General features: G+C 40.6%; 2 protein-coding genes and 1 long non-coding RNA gene across 5 annotated transcripts in view; 1 reads left to right on the top strand and 2 right to left on the bottom strand.

Annotated features, from left to right (window-relative positions):
* The window catches only part of stim2b (stromal interaction molecule 2b), a 52,480-nt gene extending 50,333 nt beyond the window's left edge, over positions 1 to 2,147 (bottom strand). Inside the window, exon 1 of one of the 2 annotated variants that reach the window (XM_056369401.1) lies at positions 932 to 2,147. In XM_056369401.1, coding sequence (XP_056225376.1) covers positions 932 to 1,064 — 133 coding nt within the window. In that variant the 5' untranslated portion in view covers positions 1,065 to 2,147. The remainder of the gene's footprint in view (positions 1 to 931) is intronic. The other variant, XM_056369400.1, reaches the window with a different exon arrangement.
* A 146-nt stretch (positions 2,148 to 2,293) lies between these two features.
* On the top strand, positions 2,294 to 4,962 carry LOC130164587 (uncharacterized). Its single transcript, XR_008826629.1, has 2 exons — positions 2,294 to 2,689; positions 4,155 to 4,962. It is a non-coding gene; the product is annotated as an uncharacterized LOC130164587 (long non-coding RNA).
* tbc1d19 (TBC1 domain family, member 19) lies at positions 4,781 to 22,334 on the bottom strand. 2 transcript variants are annotated; one of them, XM_056369402.1, is made up of 21 exons: positions 22,111 to 22,334; positions 21,874 to 21,946; positions 21,695 to 21,740; positions 20,024 to 20,099; positions 19,764 to 19,838; positions 19,273 to 19,336; positions 18,163 to 18,209; positions 17,955 to 18,065; positions 17,577 to 17,649; positions 16,412 to 16,450; positions 13,413 to 13,525; positions 11,864 to 11,938; positions 11,613 to 11,675; positions 8,961 to 9,045; positions 8,774 to 8,818; positions 8,441 to 8,473; positions 8,185 to 8,294; positions 8,006 to 8,097; positions 7,237 to 7,352; positions 6,929 to 6,999; positions 4,781 to 5,881 (listed from the first exon to the last, which is right to left on the bottom strand). In XM_056369402.1, the coding sequence occupies exons 1-21, from the start codon at positions 22,204 to 22,206 to the stop codon at positions 5,807 to 5,809; spliced, it is 1,578 nt and encodes a 525-aa protein (XP_056225377.1). In that variant the 5' UTR covers positions 22,207 to 22,334; the 3' UTR covers positions 4,781 to 5,806. The 2 variants fall into 2 exon arrangements, with proteins under 2 accessions (XP_056225377.1, XP_056225378.1); XM_056369403.1 differs by lacking the exon at positions 16,412 to 16,450.
* Between the last annotated feature and the right edge of the window lie 942 nt (positions 22,335 to 23,276).

Below are 23,276 nucleotides of genomic sequence, written 5' to 3' on the forward strand. Positions count from 1 at the left end.
GTGTAAACATATAGACTTACACACACTGTTGCAACTGTGTGTCATTGTATACACTGTCATGTAGGCTACTATGTGTACAACCGTGTATTTACACACACTATCTGTTGTTTTCATCCTGAATGTGTCTTTTCTATTTGTTTATTTTATTGTTTTGAATCAAATTTTAAAACCTGCTTCAAATTAGCTCCATGCCTGTTGCAAAGCGTCAACAGCTTCCGTGTCATGCATGAATCTTTATTTAACTTGGTCAACTGAGGGACTTGTCATGTACGAACGGCTGTTAAATTACCAACTGATCAATATTGACTGGTTAAAAACAGATGCAAATAGATGGAAATCCTCCTCTCATCAGAATATGTCAATAGTGCTGTTTCAGAGGGAGGAGGGGTTGGGGGGGGGTTACCTGTGGCCTTCTGGCAATGATCAGCATAAGTCAATCACCCACCACTTTAAACACAGAAGCATTCGGGTGGGCTTCTTTATTAGCAGGGGCCTGCTATCCTTTAACTTGCATGTGTACTGTGTATGTAATGATGCATTTATAGCATCAGGGGGGAAAAAAGGGCAAATCCAATCTGTGTGTGTTTCAGTCAACATCCTTGGTGACATTGAGCACCATAACAGTAAATACTCTTGCCCTCTGCTAGGATGCATCCTGCATTCCTGTCATGTCATGCATTTCTCAGCAATGTACAGAGAGGGGGGGCGAATAGAGGAGGAATAGAGTAAGGTGACTGCATGTCGGCATAAAAATGCATCACTTTCACATTAAAAGCCCCTGCGCAGGGCTTTCCTCGGCTTTCCCCGTGGAAGCCAACTGGTAACAAGAGGAAGGGGGGAGGGGAGGGAGAGGAGGTGGGGGGGGGGGGGGGGTAACACTGTACATGCGTAAATAAATTGGAAACACTTTGTGTGTGCAAACTGCGCTTACCTGTCGTGGCTACATTTGCAGCATCAGACGAGTGGTTGGGTAGATCATTCGAGTAAGTGCACTCCAAGCCCAGTACCGCATAGATGACGAGTCCACGTAGCAACACATTCACCACCTTGTGGATGTAACTCATGGTGGAAATGAGGTGGAAAATCTAGTATTTCGTATCCGTGGGACCGGGATTAGGAGTGTGGATGGAGATTTACAGCACAAGAGGGTAATCCCGGGATTAAAAAAAATATGATACAGAAATATGTCAGGTGCAATAGCCAGACAGAGATTTTAAAAAATTATAATAAAAATAAATAAATAAAAAATTATCAGTCTTTTTTTTATATAGCAGAAATGGTGGTGTCACGAGAAAAAGAGACACCTGGAAAATGCACCAACTTAAAAAAAAAAAAAAATCCCGCAGTAGACTTGTTTGCAAACCTACCGGCTAACAGCTAAAACAGAAGCAGTCATTGCTGACAGTGAACCTCACAGGAGCGTGAAAAATGCCTAAAAAATAATAGTCCATGGTGAGTCAAGGGCAAGGCAAACTACTTTGAAAGAAGACCCCTTTCATAAAAACAAAAAAACAAAAAACTAACAGCCTCTAATGGGTTCACTGGCTGCTGTTCCTGAGGGGTGACTACCGCGAGCTACGGCAAGCGAGACCCCCATATCTAATATTATACATTTAAATAGAAAAAATGTACACTAGCTAACAAACAAAAAAAACGACCGTGCGGTGAATACAGACAGGCTAAGGAGCAAAGCACATGCAGCCTGTCTGGAGGAATCCCCTGTCCAAAACAAAAACAGCCGCAAAACAATGGTAGTAGCTTTTCTACCGTGGATATCCGCGAGCTTTAAAAAAAAATAATAATAATAATATCAAGAGCTCGTGTTAAATCCGTACGTGGGCCTGTGAGTTGGAAGAAGACAGTCCCTGTACTTCCACGTACAGTATACAAACACCGGGGACAGCTCCAGCATATTGAACTCGCAGTATCTCATAGGTCCGCCTCTTCATACGAAAGTGGCAAATCCCATTGCATCAAAAAAGAAAACCTACATTCACTTCTTCTTCTTCCTTCGTTTCCCTCACTAATCCCCTCTCCGACCTGTATCAGTCGCACACGACATCCGCCCACTTTCTACATGTAAAAGTTTTTAAGTCAGCTCTTCGTGGCTCGGTGTGATACTGTATTCTCCTGTCATATCAGCTGCTCGCCGGCTGATGCAGACCAGCGGGAAAAGGGAAGCCGAGCGGGGCGGAAGTCAGTATGCAAAATGGTTTGACATCAGGAGGAGAGGAGGAGAGGAGGAGGAGGAGGAGGAGGAGGAGGGCGCTTAATTAACACCCGGAGGTTTTTGTTTTTGTTTTTTTTAAGTAATTCAACAGGGGTATCTCCTCCCTCCTACCCCCAGGTTTCATGCAGGGGTAGTAGGTGGCACAATTCACTGGCGCCGCTTTTTTGTGTGACGTAGCCGGGGCTGTGATGGATTCTTGAACCACTGCCAAAGCAGAGGAATCCTCCTCAGAAACTTCTCCTTTTTTCATGTTTTTTTTTTTTTTTTCCTGTCGTGAGGATGATACCCGCTTCATTGTTCTCCACTTCCCCACTCCGGGCAATTCAAGTTTTTCCTCCAGGCTGAGCGCTCTCATTGGCTGGACTGTCCCAACATGGCAGAGCCTGATTGGCTGGTTCAGACACCACTTTTTGCTTCTTTTGAAGATGCTCAGCGCGGGAAATAGAGTGACACTACAGAGTAATAACAATTATTTTGAATAAACCATTTGTTACGATTTATTTTGAGCCAGCAGATCATACTGCTGTCACCCATACTACTACCATTATTATCATTATTATTATTATTATTATTATTAATAATAATAATAATAATAATAATATTAGTAATAATAATAATCAAACTTGTATAGCACTTTTCTTAGAGAGAAGAGAAGAGAAAAAACTCATTAAAAATAATATTATATATATATAATTACTTATTAGTACTAATTATTATATAATATTTTAAACACTACTATTACGAATAATAACAACCATCACTATACATGTCACTGGCAAAAATGGAAAGACAACACTTAATTGACTGAGATACTGGAAGATGTAAATATTTTTGATCAAAGAGGTAGCTCAAGGTCCACTTGCTAACTTTTTCAGGAAATAAAAAATTAAATAAGCTAGAAAATGGACTTATGATCAGAGACTTGTTGACCATGTTACTGTTTAATGCCAGGGTTTCCCCATAGTGTGTGGGTGGAGACTGTCAGGGCCATCCCATGCAAACTGAGTTCAGGTTCATTTCAATATCAGGCTATTTGCTTCCATGTGTTGGAACAACATGACATTTTCATGTCAAGGCCCAAACAAATACAAATATGACCACAGACGACAGGATGGTTAGATTTTGTTGAAAGATCGTTAGTTGCAGGTGATATTTGAAACTTGTGCCTTTGTAGACAGCAGCATCGATTCAAACGGCATATCTGTTCCATCCGTTCCAAGAGATGGACCAAGAAATAGCTCAGGCTAAATCGCTTACAGTAAGGAGTAGTATTTATTCCAGTTTCCAGTTTTATGTGGCATTACATGTCTTATTGCACTCTCAGCTGTCCTGGGATCCCCATATGAAATGACCTGCCCAAGTTTCAACCTATAACTCCCTCATCTACTTTTTCACTGCATGCACCGAGGAGTGAGGGTGAGAGTTGGCAGGAGGCCTACTGTACATAGCTCTGACATATTGAACCAGCTCAGTTAGTGGCTGATGTTACTGTGAAATCCCCTGAGTCATGTTTCTGATAGTTGAGACCACAGATAGAGTATTTTGAATTTTACTCCAGGGTTTTCATCTAAATCTTTTCTTGATATCTTTGAAGCATTTCCCACTTTATCATGTATATTTTAAGTGTTGATTTTTTTTTGTTATAAATATTTCATAAGCATATAAATGAAAAATAGGAAAATCTGTGCTTTATCTGTACTGTTACTATAATCTATCCATATACTTTTGGCACCACTTACTGGGAGGGAGCCATTACACAGAACTGTCTCATTACACTGTTCAATTTGATATGGTTTGAAAACGTAACCTCATAGTTGTTGAGTCATTTTATATCGTCAGTAATGAGAGCTCATAAGCAAAACATCAAACAGCTCGCTGCCGTCCAAACACTTAATAAGCTCACTGTACTTGATACGGCTTTCAGGGAGAAATCTTTCAGCGATGGCCAGCCTCAGTGTGTTGATGGACAGAAGACACATCACCCTGCAATGCAGCACAACAACCACCAGGAGGGACTACCGTATGAGCCAACTACACAGCAAGTAATAGCTGTCTCAGGAGGAACAGACTTCTGGGGGCCAAAGGAGGTGCATGACTGATAAAAAAGTCAGCCGTGGGAGTCCTAGTAAACAGGTGGCAGATGTAGCAGGAACCGGGAGACAGGGAGAGACGAAAGAGAAGAACAGCAGAATTCGATACGAGCCCGCAGAGGGGGCAGCAGGGAGGAAGGCAGCCAACAAACGAGGGAGGAATAGAGCAGATGCTACGTGTAGGAGGAGGCCTGTGAGGAGGGGGCAGACGTTCAGGTCCCTCAATGCTGCTACCTGTCAGTTACTCATTCTGCCTTCTCTAGAAATGCCTATGGTTATCTTCCAGAGTACAGTACGCCCTGTCCAAATATTTACCGTGTCACATAAACCGAGAGAAATATTCAGTTGTGGAGCAGGAAGGATCAGGCAGCTTCTACTGAGATAAGACTAACTAAAAAGCTGTCAAACAATACAAGGTCTAAGTCTTTAGATAAGGAATAGAATAAAGTGGAGGAAGTGATTCAACAAAATTAGATTTTATTTAAAAAGATGTGTTATATAAGGTTGCAATAAACATTAAAATGTGTTTGATGAAAGACATTGGCATTGACTGGCAAAGCGTACTGTTAATGATTCAGAAAAAATGATTTGATTGCATTTAAATCATAAGGTGACATACACTGTCTTTTTTTTTTAACAGGACATAGTAGGTCAATACATTCAGGCTTTAAATTCATAATATCAATTGAAAAACAACCATAAAATGTTCACAATGAAATAAAATAAATAAATACTGGCACTGAAGGTGCTAAATGTCCCTAAAGAGTGCAGTAATATGCAATTCCTTCATAAATACAATACATTATGTGTATACACAGCAGCTTCTAATCATATGGGATACAGTTTTAATTCAGTTTGTGTCTTTTGATGATTTCTTTCAACACGCTGGCACAGACTAATGCTTCCAATCTCCTCATTCATCAGCAACAGCTTTATCTAATAGTGTTATAACACGCAGGAGCCATGGAGCAGAATAAATTGCAAGAGCTAATTAACACTTCATTAGCCAAGCTTGGAGACGTTGCTGTTGTTCTCTCTCGCACTCTGCTATCGCAATACAATTACTGCTGCATGCAACTCATCTCCTAATGAGCTTCTCAGCTGATCCTAGCACTGCTGTGTGTATCATCTTTCCTGCAGAGCATATGGCTTATGGAGGTTAGCTTTGCCTTACTGGCCTGTAGGCTATACTTACATACTGTATAATATCTTATAACATGATACAGGGTATTCACTATTTATGGTACATACATGCTAAAGAGGGGTTTGGCTTTTGCATTAACCACTGCAGGATGAAGTGTGCAATGCCTGTGTAGGTCTGCCTTTGTTTCTCCTTGATATCCCACACTATTGTCCAGCGTTTCTTGATAGATGATTAGTCATATTGGTGTGGTTTTGGCATAGCAAAGTGGTATTTCTATAGTGTCTCTTTAATCCTCCAAGTGGTATGTACATACCACGACTCGTCCTGCAGGCTCGGTGCTCCTCAGATGGCGGTGGCAAATAAAAAGATCTGGATGAGTGGCATGACCTTCAGAGTTGAAAGGTCAGCGAGGACAGCCTGCAGTGAAACAAAACACATAAGATTTGTCATCTAAATTCACAACCCACAACCCAAGCCCCCCCCCGCCCCCCCCCCCCCCCCCCCCCCCCCCCCCCCAAGCCCACGAGAAGGGCTATAAAGCACACCCTCAGCCTTTCCAACAGAAATCTTTAAGGATTTAAAAAAAGAACCACACAGACAGACACGCATAATGATGATGCAGGATCCTTGGGAAGCGACAATCCATGCTTAAAGAGTACACCGCTCCCCACCCTGTCCTTTTGGGATCGGTGGAAGATTAAATTTAGGGACCCTATCATGTTCAGAAGGAGGGTTTAATATTTCAACGCTGGGCCTGAGGTTCTAAATATAAGATAAGGAGCAGTGTGTTATGATACCTTCTCTCTCCGAGGGCAGGTGGTAAATGAGCAAGCAAATAGTGCCGGCCAGTATCTTAGAGCAGCAGATCTGCCTGTCGCCCCGTGCGTCACATTGTAGTTTAACCCCATCACCCTCAGGGGAAGGGGGGGGGGGGGTGAAAAGGGGAGCGAGAGAGGCGAGTCATCGTGTGGTTTACTCTGGGGTTCAGTCATATGATAGTGGGACCACAGTATGGGAGAGGGTGTGGTATACAGTGCAGGCATGCACAAGAATTACATTACTGGTTACTGTAATCATGCAACATGAGTTACAGTGCCGAAGCTAATTCTGGATGCACTCATTAGTTGTGTGTTTGCCAATTTTGTATTGCAGAGGTTAAGCTTATTAACACGATTCTGCACCAAAAGATGTCGGCTGATCTTTACATGGCTAGTCTGACAATGAATGGACTTAATAACAAGCTTGTCCCTTTATAAGTGATTTTGAGATATGGAGGCAGAGGACTCGCTGGCACAGAGAAAGAGGGTGAGGGTTCTTAATGTCTCGTTTTTTCAGACATGTGAATGCAGGACACTGGGTTACTGGTACTGGCTGGTCATCAATGGTTATTTTCAGCCTTTCAGGTTGTGGGCTTCAAACACACACACAACACACACACACAGGTCCAATGTGAAATGACCGTACCTCAGCTGAAGCCAGTGACGTCACTTCCATCAGGTTCTCGGCGCGGAAGGCAAACACAGCAGCTGCTAGGACTAGAGGAGGTGAGTGTAAGCAAAGAAGAGAGAAGGAGAAAAGACATGGAGGGGTAATATAAGAGGGGGGGGGGGATTGCACATGGGGAAAGAGGAGAGGAAAGAGAAGGATGAGGAGAATGGAGGGAGGAAAGAAAAGGGAATGAATGAGAAAATGACAACAAGTGTCAGTCATATTATAATCACTGTATGACAAATGTCAAGACAGTTCATTGAGTATGAGTGCAATATGCCTACCTGCAACGACCTCCAGTGAGTCATATCCCAGGATACGATCCCAGAGAAGGAGAAGCTGGTCAGTAGACAGATAGCCAGAAAAGGCCCGCACCATCCACTTAAAGGCAATACGTAACCTGAGGACAGACACGTCACATGATTTTGCATCAACACATTGTCGAGGACTTCAAGAGACTGAGATCTAGAATAAGCAAAAATAATACTCTGAGGGCTAACCAGGGAAATTCAGATGTAACACAAACCCTTTTAACTCTTTTCTCAATTTTTTTTAATTTAAAATGAAAAAAAAAAAAACAATTCCAGGTATGCACCACAAGATGGCAGTAGCTCACAACTGTAGGTCTGCAACAAAACTGCAAAACCTCAACAATAAAATGTATTCGTGCAGGGTGGATGTGACTCATGCACCTTATACCAACAGCTAAACATAGAAATGCCATTTATTCTTAATGTCCCAGATAGAAACAGAGAGAGAATGACAGAAGAAACAACAAAATGCATCTTTTATGGTCACTCCATCTACTTGTGGTACTGAAACCTCCTTTTTTCTTTACATGCAACTGAAGGTTTAACATGTCAGTCAAAAGGTGTTTGATATGCTCAAAGTTATAATTAAAGAATACAGAACAGTCATGTTTTGCTCTTTTGAATGTTGTGCGAGTAGATAAATAGTTAATGTCTGCAGCTGAATTTCTCCTTTAAGCCCATCATTCAACAGTATTGGCATCACATCTCCACCACTGGTGACAGCATTGTGTGGGCTACTCACGGCTGTGCGCCAATCTGTCGGAGGTGGTAGAACAGCTGAGGCAGGTGGGTCTGGAGCAGCCGCTCAAACTGCAGGCACAAAGACACTATACCCTGCCGGAGCACATGTGTGACCATGTTAAGCAAACTACATTGTACAGACATAAACACACAATATTTTGACCTTGAGATTTGTCTTACCGAGGGAGAGGAGGAGATGGAGTGTAATCTGAAGAAGTAGCGGATGTACATTTCCCTGAATACACTGTACAGCTTGGATGGCTCGTTGTATAGGAAACACAAGGGTGCCACTGTGGGACACAGTCCACAAATCCACACACACACACACACACACACACACACACACACACACACACAATTACTCTCTGTTATATCCTGTTAATTCTATGTTTAGTAGCATTAGCACAGCATGTTGACAGGTACAAAACCTACTCACCATACATTGAAAACCCATGGAAAGGGATTACGCCTGTTCAAATGAGATTTTCAAGTCAGTGCTATTCATACACATTTATTCTATTATCAGTGCAACTGAGCAACAAATATATTAGTCTTCAGTTGAAACTTTCACATCGAAAATAACATAATAGTCACATAAAAAAAGTATGAATGTCAGTCTCCCTCTAATAAATGCTGGGCCTGCTCACATGAAATATACAGAGAATAGTGTAACAAATAGCTTGGAAACATGTCACGTCAATAATTTACTAAAATTTCCTCTCAATAAACGTTAATTAAAAATTATCTTAATGTCAAGATGGAGGCTCACCGTTGGGAGGATAAACAACAGCACACTCCTCATCTCCCACTTTCCCTGTAAGACAGACACACAAAGAAACTGATTACCAAGTCTATGGCTTCCCTGTGGTGTGACGTGTGTCTAGGTGTGTGCATGTGTGTGTGTGTGTGTGTGTGTGTGTGTGTGTCCTCGGTGAAGGGCATATCAATCATCTCACCCAGGATGTAGGATTTAGGAGGAGTGGCGCTGTTGTATTTGAAGTGCTCCAATACGGCGGTGTCCCGGGAGAAACACAACAACACCTGGGAACACACAGGTTTGGAATTAAACATGCTCAAACAAACACACACACACGCACCAATTAAATTAACTGACCCTGCATTAAAATTTTACAGATGAACTTACAACCTCAAGAAGCATTATCTAACATGTCCCTAACATGTCTCTTCATGTCTTTATTGAACACAGCCATTAAAGTCTCACCATGCTGGCGGGAAAAAACAATGTGAATTTAATAACTGATTGAACCTCATTTGGCAGCAATAACCTCAAACCAGCTCTTCTAGTAGCTGCTGATCAGACCTGCACAATGATCAGGAGGAAAAATGGACTATTCTTCCCTATAGAACTGCTTCAGCTCAAACATGGATATATGGTGTGAGCGGCTCTCTTCAGGTCATCCCACAGCATCTCTACTGGATTAAGGTCTGGGCTCTGACCGAGAGGTGTGGAGTGCAAAAGTGGCCTTTGTGCAACCAGGTACCATGATTTCCATACAGTTGACTCATGAACAGAGATGTTAGCCAGCTGTTGCTTCCTTTTTTTTTTACCTCATTAAGCATCTTTTTCCAACATACACTGAATGTTTGAATGATGCTCTCAATATGGACAAAAACACTGTAATGAGTTGCGTGTTATCAGTTAAAATAGATTGTGTTTACAGTAACTTCAATGAAGATTTGACCAGATTTTAAGACAAATTTAAGCAGAAATGCAGATAATTCTTTTTTTCTTTCCACTGTATATGGGTTACATGCTCAGTGTGTAATATTATCATTTCCTGGTGACAGGGGACAGAAGCGACTGTAGTTAATACACTTTTATTTGTTCAAGAGACGGAGATGGCTTTGAGCAGCCTCTTGAGTAAGAATGTCATTAAAGCAGCACACCCGGATCCAGCATTTCAGGATGTACTGAAGCAGACAGCAGATGAGTAACCTCAACTAGTTCTACTTATTTCACAGAATGACCGTATAAGTGGGAGCTCTTTCCATTATACTCCCATTTCTGTGTCATTTTGGGAACAGATTTCATTTCCACCAACCACTTAAGATGAATTACATTGGGGGGGGAGATGATCCGTCTGAGCAAAGATGAAACGGTCAGCAATTCATAAAGCCTTGTTAATGGGAGAATAGGAAAAATGGCAGCAGATGAGGACTATTGCGCGTGTCTACACTGCTTCCTGTCTGACCTTGACCACTTTTTCGCCGGTTATAGAAACTGGGTGGTCTACTGTCGAACTTGAAATGTTTTTATCTGTTTGGATGGATTGTATACTGTGAGGCATTCTCTCACTTTATTCATCTTTGAATATCATTTGAAATGTGAACGTAAATAGGCTACTTTGCCTTGATTGCCACAGCTCAGTACATGTTCTTTCTACCTGACAGACATTTTTTCCTGGGTAGCAGGTGAGGACACACTGATCATCTATTTCCTGGACTGACAGGTATTTATTTTAATAAGCCTAAATGTACACATCCTAAGTGGCAACAATGTGACAGCTCTTCAAACATTTCTGGCAAATTGCACTTCTCGAGCGCTTTTGACAACTTCCTTTACTTTATTCCTTGCATAACTTCTTGAGATCATAATAGCACCTGTGTGAATCCACGCTCTCCCCACATTAAGCAGATTGTTTCACTGCCTAGTGAGTTTATCATTAGTCAATATTGACAGGGATACCGGAGCTTTGTTCTTGCTACACCTGTGTACTCATTGGTTAGCCACCGAGGAGCATGACTTGTTAACAGCTGCTGAATAAACTGGTTGCCAAGTTTATTAATGTGTTTATCAGCTTCGGACCAGCAAACAGTGCATTGACAACCAGAGAAGCTAATAATAACAGGTTATATCCTTGTTTGGGCTGAAAATGTACCTGTAGATAAAGAGGAATGCTGTCACACAGTCATTTGCCCTTACGTGACCGAGAACTGACACAAGTTGAAATGTCAAACAACTCATTATTGATGTTTCAGCTCTTATCTAGTGGAATGGAGAAGACACAGCAGGGATGGTGGTTTTAATTCTGAACTGTGGTTGTATTTAAAAGTAGTGGGAACATCCACTTATGCTAATTTCCAGGAAATAAGGAAATATCATGTTAATAGACACAAATGGCTTTCGAGGTTTTAACTATGTTGCAATGCTGACTTATAAAATAGAGGAGATAAAAAGCAATTATAAAAAAATCTCTTTAACAGTTAATGACAATCATTTCAGAGTCAAAATTTTCCACCTTCACTGCTTCTTGCCCCGAGCATGATATCCAGTTTATCCAGTTAGTTTTAGCAATTAAACATGAGTGATTTCTGTATTTGTGTTCTCACTGGTTTTTCGTGGGAAAAAGTTGCTATCACAACTTTACAAGCACCAACTTGGATTCGAAATGTGATGTCAGTTTTGGTTAGTTTGCTTATATTGCCCGGCTACAGTCATTAAAATCTGATCGACCCAAACAGATTTGCATTTTTAACTGTCTTTAACTTGACAGTTTAAGTTTTCAGTGGCTTCAAGCAAGAGTACTGATGTGGTGAGTAATGAGAGGTGGGAAGCTGAAATGGGGAAAAAAAAAAAGAGAGCTCACCTGATAGAGGAAATCTTCAAACACAAAATAGTAGTCATCATTACTTGCAGTGAGCTTCACATCCTGGTGGGCAGGGAAGAAAAGTACATTATGTGTACAGCTTATAAATCAGGAGAGAAAAAAGTTAAAATAGAGGTACTGTGAAACTTTGGTATCATATTTTATGCAGGATAAAATTCTCCTGAAAATTCAACGTTCAAGTATTTGTTTTTAACATCCTGCCTGTGCAGTTACACAAACATGAACGATACCTTATAGATAAGGTTGTCCACCAGCAGGTCATGTTGTATGACTCCAGCCTTTAGCTGTTCATAATGCATCACATCCTGGAAAGGCAAAGATCCAACATGTTTCATGTGCACAGTAACTTGCATGTAGATCACATCCAAAGCCCAGTGTGTGTGGTTCACAAATTACATTGTAGGAAAAAAGTGAAATCTTTTATGCAATTTTCTGTACAAACTTACTAACTACCAGCGTTCTGATAAATATGGTGAGTAAAAGGGAGTTTTCTCTTATTATTAAAAAAAATCCATCACCCTCTTTTAAGTCAGTTTTAAATCAACATTATGTATTCTCCCTGACAGTGACGGCAGGATTGAACCAAGCTTTAAGGACGGGTATTGTGTTTCCGACCACATGGATAAACTCAAATGTGTCTCCGGATTTAGACAGGTTATCATAAATGAAGTAAGAAACAGTCGACAGGGTGGACGGAGCAATAAAAACGTCCTCTGTGGCAGTTGTGAAGAATCTTGGCAATGATCAGTGCTGCGGAAGTGAGGAGAACAGAAACAGAGATCATTTTGACAGCTGAGAAACCACTGTAGTGATATGGACAAAATAAATGGATGGGGGTTAAAATTAAATGTTGCTAAAATATTTAAAGTTGATTATATATCTTGTTGCTATTAAGTGAAAATGTGATTCACAGCAGTTCACCCTGGATATATTTCTAGGGAATAAAATCAACCTGAAATCAGGCACAAAAACAAGAAGAGGTTTATCAAACAACATAGGATTGGTAACCTTTATCTAAGTAAAATATTTCCATGACATAACTGCAGATAGGGCAGAATAAATATAAGCCTACCAAAATATTAGTGTTTTCACATCAAGTCTTTTCAGAATGTTTGTGAAGCAATGGTTGTTAAAACATAATTTTCAAGATGCAGGCAAATCTGCAGTTAAAAAGTGAGACAATGCACATGTTGTTACTGGCCAACTCTGTTGTCTGACTGTTTAATGTGTTTGCCCTTGTGTCGTCCAGAGCCACGGTGACGCTCTCCAGGCCTCAGTCAGGTCGCCGTAACTCTCCCTCAGAAATCAATCTTGCTATCACAAGTATTGTTTTATCGACTCTGCCTCAACGGGAGACTCTGGACTCCAGCGTTTACACAGCACTTTGCCACACAGGCAGGCGGTCGCTCTGTTTGGGCTAACTGTGCTAAATCGCAAGCATTTGATTATCTTAGCAACTGTACACATGGCACAAGCCGCAGCGAGCTAAGATAAACAGCGCACGGTGTAATACACTGATTATGTAGGACATGTAGGTCAGCTGGTGATGCCTATGTTGGTTTTTACTGTGCAGTGTGAATGCCAGGATACCAAGTGAATTGTGCTGTCAGGATTCTCCAATGAAATAAGTAAAGAAAAAGACCTGAAAATAGCTGCAGCTGAAAACTTGAGATTGTAGTCAACTTTGGGAATCCCTGAAGCCGTATGTGGACGGCTGCTTTTATGAGTGGTGTGCAATTCAGTGATATGTTTGTGTGTCTGTGTATATGCCGAAACTACCGGTGGCTGGTTAGTGGAGTTCAGGATGAGGGCCCACAGGTCTGCCCGGAGCCCGGTGGAGCAGCCCTGCCTGCTGTACTGCTGTGCTGCTGCACTGTCCTGATCCACAATCACTAGCCAAAAGAGACAAAAAGTAAAAAACAGGAGAGAGAAAGAGAGGTGTATGCATGAAACAGAAAGGCTTTAACAGTCCACCTTTCTTCATGCCCATATGCTTATTCGTTTTCTTGCAGTGACTTAGATGAGAAGATCGATACCACTCTCGGGTCTGTCTGTCAAATATGAAGCTGGAGCCAGGAGATAGATATCTTAGCTTAGCTTAGCATAAAGACAGGAGGCAGGGGAAGACAGCTTGCATGGCTCAGTCCAAAAGTAACAATGTCCGCTGGACAAACTCTTTGCCAGGAGCAGTGACTTCCTGGAGTCTCCACTGGTTGCATGGCAAAGCTCACAGCGATGACAAGACTCCAGGAAGTCACTGCTCCTTGCCAAGAAACACTCCAGCACACAACCCCCCCCCCCCCCCCCCCCATAAACTGCAATTTATCATTTTTATACTCACTTTTTCATACGGATTAAACAAACAAGATATTGAGAGTTGGTGAATGTGTTTTAAAGGTGCTGATAACATAAACAAAGTTCCTAAGCTAACCTGTCTCTAGTCTCCATGCTAAGCTAAGCTAACCAGCCGCTGGCTCCATCTTTTTAGTGAATGAATATGAGTGGTATTGATCTTCTCATCTAACTCTCAGCAAATAAGTGTATTACCTGAAATGTGGAACTATTCCTTTAAGTTATTTATTTAAACCGATACCAAAGACTTATTGGTTTCAGCTTCCCACTACTGATGATCTGCTGTGTTTCTCTGTTTTCATCATCATTGTAAATTAAATATTTTTGGGTTTTTGACTGTTAATTGGAATCTGGATTTAAAGCAATCACCTTGTGGACCATGTCACTTTGGGACATTACAATGGGCACTCACTTTTTTTCTGACATAATACATTTCAAAGTTATCAACAAAATAAATGATAATAAATATAATCATCATATCCAGTTCTCCTTATATCTTAAAATGAGACATTGAAAGGAGAACATATAACACATAAAAAGTTGAATTCATATGCAATTAAACACATCATTGTTTGATGCAGAACATTCAGGGGTTTTGTCACGACAGTCATGCTTGACCTGGTATGACCAGTGGCTTGCAGGGCAAATGCTAGCTAATGATAGCAAACATTAGGTCAACTTTGCTGCCTAAGCAACATTACTCGGCCAGTTAACTGACTTTATAACTCCACTTGTTCTACTCTTTAAGTACAATTCTAACATTTAACATTATCCCATAATTGACATGACCACTGTCTAGAAATTACACAGTCTCATTTAAAGTATGAAACTATGAAGCTAAAACAAAAATCTAGAGGAACAAAGAACATATAAAATCCTGAAAATTGAAAGTCGGACCAATCTGAAATCTGAACGACAAGGATCAATAGAAAAGTCTCATGACTTTCTGGCAGAATGACATAATATGTACAGACAGGAGTAACCCAGAATGGTACAGAGCCAACTGAATCACCTGGGAACAGGAACACCTGCATGTCTTGAATGACTGCAAAACAACAGGCAGGCGGCTCAACTCTGAAACTGTGAAGAGGTTTGTTTTCTACATGAGGACTCGGAAAAGATCAATTAGGACAGAAATAGAACATCTTTCAGCTGAGGCTTGATACATGCAAAATCATATCATCGAGAGAAATACTACATATTAATACACACATATTAATCTGAAAACGTTGGTGTGTTGCTCAGTCTAACATGTATGTGTTTGGGTTTCACGGCGTTGCTCAGTCATAAACACACGTTCACAATTTCAATCTTACCCTCTGAAAATAAATAAACATTTTAAAAAATCATAACACAGACATTCCCATAATGGGGATTATTACATAACTTTCAAAAAAGCACTCAGGCACATGCTGGAAGCAAACTCTTCAACATCTCCATTCTGCCCTAAAGCTGTGTTTGCAACAATAGACAAAAACACACAGCCCTTGACTTGCTGGCCAATCATAACATAAACGAACACACTCCTCGCCTCTTAAATATCCTATTTGAGTGCACTTAACACTTGGCCTGGAACACAGCTCAACATTTGAAAGCCAACACGCAGCCAGTCGAGGGTGAAATAGTGGACAGGGAACTTGTCGCTGTGTATATAAAATACAGCCTGTGTTTTTCAGACTCTTGTCGATAGATGTCTGATTAGTGTCCATAATGAGGTTGGCGTTTACACTGGGTTCATAGCAGAGCAATGAGTTAAAAGTTATAGTGCCCCTCTTACCGATTACTGCACCTGACAGGGCAAAGAGTGGGATTAATTAAGGGAAGGAGCTGACTTTAGGTATTTTCTGTGTATATGTGGTGGTCAGTGACTGAGTCAAACTAATATTTCTAAGAATACTGGGTCCGCTATTCTATACTCTTATAATCTATAATCTTTATATGATTATCTTTTCATGCAATACACTTTTTGACATTTTATACCAGCTCCAGGTTTCATTCTTTTAAAAAAAAAAAAAAAGTTAACAGTGGATATAAATTTTTTTTTTTTTTTGTCACTGCTCTTCAGAAAAAGAAGAGCAGAAGCTAAAGTTTCATGTAAAAATAAAAACAACATCTCTAATGGTCTAAGTTAAATACAAATATAGACCATAAAACTACAAACAAGGCAGACTCAAGGCAGGAACTGGAGCCTGAGGTTCCTCTACTTAATACTGAGTTAAAGGGAGCAAATACTGACTCATCAGTAATACTTATGATCAGTAATTACTAATGATAAATTATAAAGTAATGGTACTCCTGGTAGCCTCTGGTTCAAAGGTGAGCCGGGTACTTGGAGGCCCACATTTATATATTTAAATACCTCAATTAAAGAATCAGAACAAACAGAAAGAAATGTAACAATTTAAAACCAAGAACCAAACACTTACCTTTTTTCCCGATTTGAACATACTCGTTTTCAAACAAGTCTGCACAGGGTTAAAAAAAAAAAAAAAAAAAGAAAGAACAAAGCTGATTCATCAGTAATGGTCTAACGGATGGCGGTGGCTCAGTTTTTCAAACTAATGTTATCTCTTTGATTTTAAAACACAGAGATTGTAGATATGACTCTATTTAAAGCCCAAACACCAGACTGCAACAATGTCAATATCTGAACTTAACAGAGATATTGTTTTGAGAAACCCCAGACAGCCAATTGGCACAGGAAAGGAGCGCACGCTGATACGAGGCCAGTGTGGTTTAAACACCATTAAAATGCAGTGCTCATTAGGTAAACACTTTTATTTCAGTAGTATTTAGTTCAGAGTGTTTCTCAGTAATCAGTTTAAGCAAACGAAAAGATATTAAAAAGCTGCTGAATGTTTGGTGTAAGCAGTGATCCAAACTTGTTTTATGGAATTTTATTACCAATCACATGATATATATTTAATAGAATAAAGTCCTCGAAAAGCTTCAGAGGCCACTTAAAATATATACTGTCCAAACCAGTATCACAACAGTCAATTATTCAGCTATGACGCAATGTCCAGCATGCCACATGTGATTTTGACAGTACGCAGAAACCATTAAAGGACCAGTGTGTAGGATTTAGTGGCATCTAGCAGTGAGCAGAACCTCTCACCCCTCCCTTTTCAAGCGTGTAGTAGGAGAACCTACGGTGGCCTTCAGGTAACATTAAAACGCAAAAGGCCCTCTCTAGAGCCAATGTTTGGTTTGTCCCTTCTGGGCTACTGTAGAAAGATGGCAGTGCAACATGGCATGCTCCATAGAGGAGGTGCTGCTGCCTATGCAGATACAAATGGATCATTCCAAGCTGACGAGAACAGAACGATTCTTAGTTTCAGGTGATTATACACTAATGAAAACATACTTATGAATATTATATTCAATTTCTGCCAATAGATCCCCCTCAATCCAAAACACTGGTCCCCTAAACTAGCTGACTTATTAAAGGAATAGTTCGACATTTTGGGGAATAAGCTCATTTGTGTAGCTCCCAAAACTATTCCTTTAACTACTATGTAGTTAAACTGTGCTTGAACTGTGTTTAACCACACATGAAGAAGTGTATTTTTGTGTATTTTTTGTGAATACCTGGATGTATGTGTGCATGGTCATCAATCCCCAACTGCCCTGTGGTCAGGTTCAGCTCTGAGTAGGCCTGTCTCTGAGAGTTCAACAACAAACAAAAAAAACACATTTGGGCAGGTTTCAAATCCATTGTGCATCCATTTCCTGGGGCAGCGTAATAGGATATACTGTTATATGCATTGAACTCACAGTGAGGTTGCTAATGGACAGAACATCTGTAGATGGACACACACACACACACACACACACACACACACACACACACACACACACACACACACACACACACACACACACACACACACACACACACACACACACACACACACACACACACACACACACAATAAAACTGAACCAGATATCCACAGGGATCCCTACCAGCTGTGGGATGTCCCTGACATTGAGGGGAACCTGGATGAGACCCCAGTGGCTCCTGGCGTTCACGTCCTCGCTGCTATCATGGTTGGGGTTCCGTAAACTGATTAACACCTGTGTAGAAAGCATTAATGTAGTACATGTAGTTCGCTGCTCTTCTTTAACACAAGCAACTGTGCTGAATGTTGTGAGCAGCAAAGAATCTGCTTACCTCCAGAAAGTCTTTGGGGGCATAGACGGGCCTAAAGCGGCTTAAATCTGCAGAAAAGACACAAGCACTTGAATGCATCTCAATAAAACATTAGTTGATTGCACCACTTACGAAGGACACTTCTCCAGCTGACAAATGTACTCAGTGTTTACGTATGCAATTTCGGAACAGGTTTAGCAGCTGTAAAATCTAGACTACACAAATGTATCCAGCCATGAAGTTCATTTCATCAACTTGAACTTGGATTTACTTCTGAATGCATTCATGAAAGTTGACTTCCATTTGTGCAGGCAGAGCTGGCAGCTTCTACAAAAATCAAAAGGGAACAGTACAGGGCAGCTGAGGCGCATTCAGCCTGCTTTAAGTGGGACTTCCATCTGCCGTCTATGTAGCACGGCAGTAAATTTAAGTGCCGTGTCATCCCGAGAACGAGGGCACGTTAAGGTTTTGGATGGAAGGAGGGGTCCTGCTCGTTATCGCAGCTCCGTCCAAGGAGTCTGGACAGCTTCTATATTCACAGCCCAAAGTGTTTATAGCCGGGGGACAGCACACAGTCCTAAATGTTATTATACACCGCTGTGCTGTGATAGCATTGTTAGGACACCATGATTACCATGTACATGAGCTGGCTTGAAGTGCAAATGGTTGGTTCAAGTATTAATATACTGCATACTCTCCCCTTAAAATCTACTTTTAATATACACTTAAGCTGGGAGGAGAACTATCAAATTCGCCACTGGAGGAGGCAGCTAATAATTAGCACTGTGGTTTTAGTATCAGTGTGTCCAAGCAAGTATTGGTTTTTTTTCTTGCCCAATGGCTGTGATTTGAATCTTAATATAAGCCAGTAACTATCAGTATAGACAAAAAATCAGAGAGCAACAAGTGGAAACTCTAGTATCTAATATCTACCTTTCATGTTGTTGCAGAGTAGAGCAAAAGATATACAGGCTTAAGCAAACATGAAGTGGTAGATCTCCCTCAGAGATCAGCTAATGTTAAATACACCAGTGTCTGAGCGAGGCAGCAGTTTACATCTACACATTAACACTAATCTTTCATAAAAGGCAGATTGCACAGGGCCAAAACCCCTGGGTAATGTCTTGAGACCTGGTTCATCTGTGCCCATCTCATTCCATTTGTTGGTGAGCTCCTTCTGCTCCACTGCAGGCCTCTGTGGAGTGGGCGGAAAGAACGGATTTCAACATACCAATGCCACACAGCCAAAACAGAACATATCTTGAAAATGTCACATCGGAAATGTGCTTCTTTGTTCATAAATACAATCACATTTGCTCAGAACTGAATAATAATACTGATAAACAGATTTCAAACAGCACTGCCTGCTTTTTATCAGTCTAAAGCTAAAGGGGTTATTGCTAACTCTATCTCCACAGGGCTTAACTAGCTCTTGGCTGCTGTCAAACTTAGCCGCAGGACTGAAATGAGACAGGCTTAAGATGCACTATGCAAAAAATGATGCTAAAACAATGACACTATATGACAAGAATGCAAATCTTATGAACCCCTGTGCAGTATAAAAGAGTAGAATTAATTGAATTAAGAGCAATTATGCTACGTAAGCTGTGATTGACAGCTACCATGCGGGCCAGCGGCACTCCCAGCTCTGTACTCATGCTGTTCAGGCTTTTGAGGACACGCTTCTCCCAGTTGGCCTGTATAAGAAAGCACACACACACACACAAATTTGGCTTCAAACACTGTATAACAAATAGGTAATTTATATAAAAAAAAAAAAAGCAGGCCACGTCACTGAATTCAGCAGCCAAAAAAGACAAGAGTTGGGGAGGTAGAAGAAGAACAAGTGAGGAGTGATGGAGATAAGAGGAGACAGACTGACCTGTGCCTTGCGCATGTAGGCCAGCGGCTCTTTGAGATGCTCTGGAGGAGCCGCAGGATGGCCCGGGGGCAGCTGGCTAGAATAAGCAAATGGAAGAGCGGTGGCGAGGAGCATTACAGTACAATAGAAGAAGGTCTGATCAAGTAAATACATCGAAACGCCACTGTGTTTTTTACCAAAGGACTGACAGATATGAGGGTTTGAAGCCAATACATACACAAACAACTTGCTTTTCAAAACGATATGTGCTTAATAAAAGTACGTTGTCAAACCAAGAGGAAATAAAATGTTCTGATTTTTTTTTTTTTTTTTTTTTTAAAAAAGGCAGTTCGCCACCATTAGTGCCCTGCCCTTGGAGCTCAGATGAGTCACAACACGTCTCCACCAAATGCAGCTATTGTCTCATGTCTTTTCAACGCTAAGCATGCTCAGGGCATATTGAATGACTCAAGGTCTCAGCGCGTTAAACAACACCCAACCTAATCTAAACACGTATAAGAGCACATAGGGCTGACTAATGGCAAAAACGAGGCATTAGTCAGTGTTATATGTCGTCTTTTAACAGCAAAGCATTAAGCATCCTATGTCTCAGTCTGAGCCTCAAGAGAGCAACGAGGTTATGTTACCCTTAAAGGTAAGAAACTGTAGTTGAGGAACACAAGTTTTCCAGCTATTTAGCTATTTGCTTCTAATAAAGATACGACCTAAAAGGCCACATAAATCTGGATTATTATGGTGTAATTATCCATGTTTAAAGATTACCACTAGGTAACAATTTCTTCATAGCCTTCATTACAGTGTTTTTTTGTCAAAACATTGCAACCAAATGATCCATATAACACCAAAAACTCTACACACTGCCCAGGAATGTGCGATACTTTCATAAGCTTTATCCTAGATCTTACACACATATCCCCCTCTCTTGGAACTCCTACTTGATGATAGAGAGGTTTTGAGTCGTCTCTCTATCACACAGTTGGGGTTGTAGCTCTGGATGTGAGTGTATGTGAACGTATATTGGTGCAAAAGCTTTTAATATACTTTTCGTCTACAGTATGTAGCTTGATGAGCGCTATGGTACTGGTAAGTAGGAATGTGTCATCTCTGTGGACATTTGATGAATCAGGATCGTAATACTTTTTCCTTTTAGTGTACATACACAAATACGTACACGCATAAAAGATTTGAAGGGGCTTAAATGTGTTAGACATCTTAACCCAGATGTTGTAGGGGAAGCTCAATCAAAATAATTTCCTCCACATGCATGAGGAAGCATGAGCACGGTTGTGAGCTGATGTGTGTCTGTGCTTTGAATTAACGTGTTCAAGATTTGGTCAACAGCCAAAACAGACAGATATTTCCTCTGCATCTCACAGACTAATGAGGCAGATTAGTGTTTCCATGCTTAATAAATGAAAGAAGTGAGCATTTACTCTCTTATTGTTTCCTGAAGTGCACAGGGAAAATTCCTAAGAGTATTTACAGATCTAAGTGCACAATGCCAGTCTACAATAACTGAATGTTGAGAATTTCATGCATCATTTGCAATATTTACTAGTGTGTTATGGCCCAGTTACAACAATAATAACTGAATTGAAACCTAATAGGTGCCACTACTGTGCGTATACAAGTGTGTCTGTGTAACACAATTTTAGACAGGATATAACTTACACGTGCAGCTCTCTGTACACTGCATTCTGCAGCTTTTTTTCCCAGCCTGTAAAACAGTGAAACACATTATCATCCCACAGACGAAACCACAATAATAAGTCACATCTTCTGTTATTACTGTGAGGATTGAGCTGTGGCTGTTTATGTGATGCAGGAGCTAAAAAAAAAATATGACCCACCTGATGTTTTGAGAAAACTGCGTACGTCCTCTTTGAGAGACTCTAGTTTTATCTCAGGTTGATGTAAACACTCCTAAATATTACATTGGGAAAGAAGCAGAGTAAAACTGGACACTTCATACGTATGTACATTGCTGTATTCTCGCATTAAGATGAACTAGAAGCACAAATGCAGGTGTTTGCGACACTCTGAGGTTTACAGCAACCTGCTCGTTAGCCACATGCTAACCTACTCACTTTGGCTTGGCTCTCTATCTGAGAGTGTAAATGGCTTCCCTTCAGCCGCTGCACGATCTGGGCGATGGTCAGAGATAACTCGGTGCCTTCGTCCATCTTCTTTTCTCAGGGTTCGTTTACCTTCGCGTCTAAAACACCACAGTTTCATTCACTGTGCGCTAGCAGCATCCAGCAATGCAGCAGCAGCCACCACCACCTGCACCCCCGCCCCTCCTCTGCAGAGGTTACTTAGCAACTGAGGACGGTCAGTGAGCGTGCAGGGGAAACAAGGACCCGATACTTCGGTTCCGAGCTGAAAATGAGTTCCGGGACCAAAATCAGAGGGTCGTAATTTTGGTAAGAATATGTGATTTTTTTTTTGTGAGGTTAAATGCAAGAAAATACATGAATTTCTCACATAATATCACATTTGAAACACAATTCACATGGGACGAATTTCAGTGGTAGGATGTAACAAAGTACATTTACAAAACTATTGTATTTAAGCACAGTTTTATGGCACTTATGCTTTACTTTATGTATTACCATTACTTTTATTCAGCTACATTAAGAGGGAAATGTTGTAGCCTACTTTTCCATCCACAACCTTTACCTGACAGCAATAGTAATATTATGTTTATGTGGTCAGATTATTTGATGTTACAGATTAAACTACCCAACATTATATAAAGTAGTTACAATTAGCTCCACTACAAAATGAAAATGCTACTTACACATAAATGAATCAGTGATAACAATGTGTATAATTATAACCTATATCTTACTTTGCTGTGCTCTTTCATACGCCTACTTTTGCTCATGATACTTCCAGTATGTTTTGCTGACAATACTTTTGTCCTTTTATTTAAATCAGGTTTTGGATGAAGGGCTTTTAAGAAATCTTATTTAAGAAAAAGTGTCTGAATAGCTCTTCCATTCACATATTGGCACACATGAGTTCAGACGTGAAATGCTGATTTATGTGATAATAGGCACATGTGGTCTGAGCACATTTCACGAATCACATGATGCAGACAGATCTGACTTTTGTGGACAATATATGAATATTTTTTGACATAAGTGGATAACATCAGCAATGTTCTTTTGGAGTATTTTTATGTTTCTTTAATGTACACAGCACCACTCCCAAGCCTTTCTTCATCAAACATATATTCCAAGACAATAAT

The sequence above is a fragment of the Seriola aureovittata genome, chromosome 23, assembly GCF_021018895.1.
Source record: "Seriola aureovittata isolate HTS-2021-v1 ecotype China chromosome 23, ASM2101889v1, whole genome shotgun sequence".
NCBI lineage: Eukaryota > Metazoa > Chordata > Actinopteri > Carangiformes > Carangidae > Seriola > Seriola aureovittata.

What these genes read in the sequence shown, in the direction of transcription:
- tbc1d19 (XM_056369402.1), bottom strand. Translation starts at nt 22,206, where the DNA reads ATGGACGAAGGCACCGAGTTATCTCTGACCATCGCCCAGATCGTGCAG. An exon ending in CCTACATGCGCAAGGCACAG is followed by an intron (nt 19,839 to 20,023) that starts GTCAGTCTGTCT and finishes TTTCTTATACAG; the next exon opens with GCCAACTGGGAGAAGCGTGT. An exon ending in CCCCCAAAGACTTTCTGGAG is followed by an intron (nt 18,066 to 18,162) that starts GTAAGCAGATTC and finishes CTTTCTACACAG; the next exon opens with GTGTTAATCAGTTTACGGAA.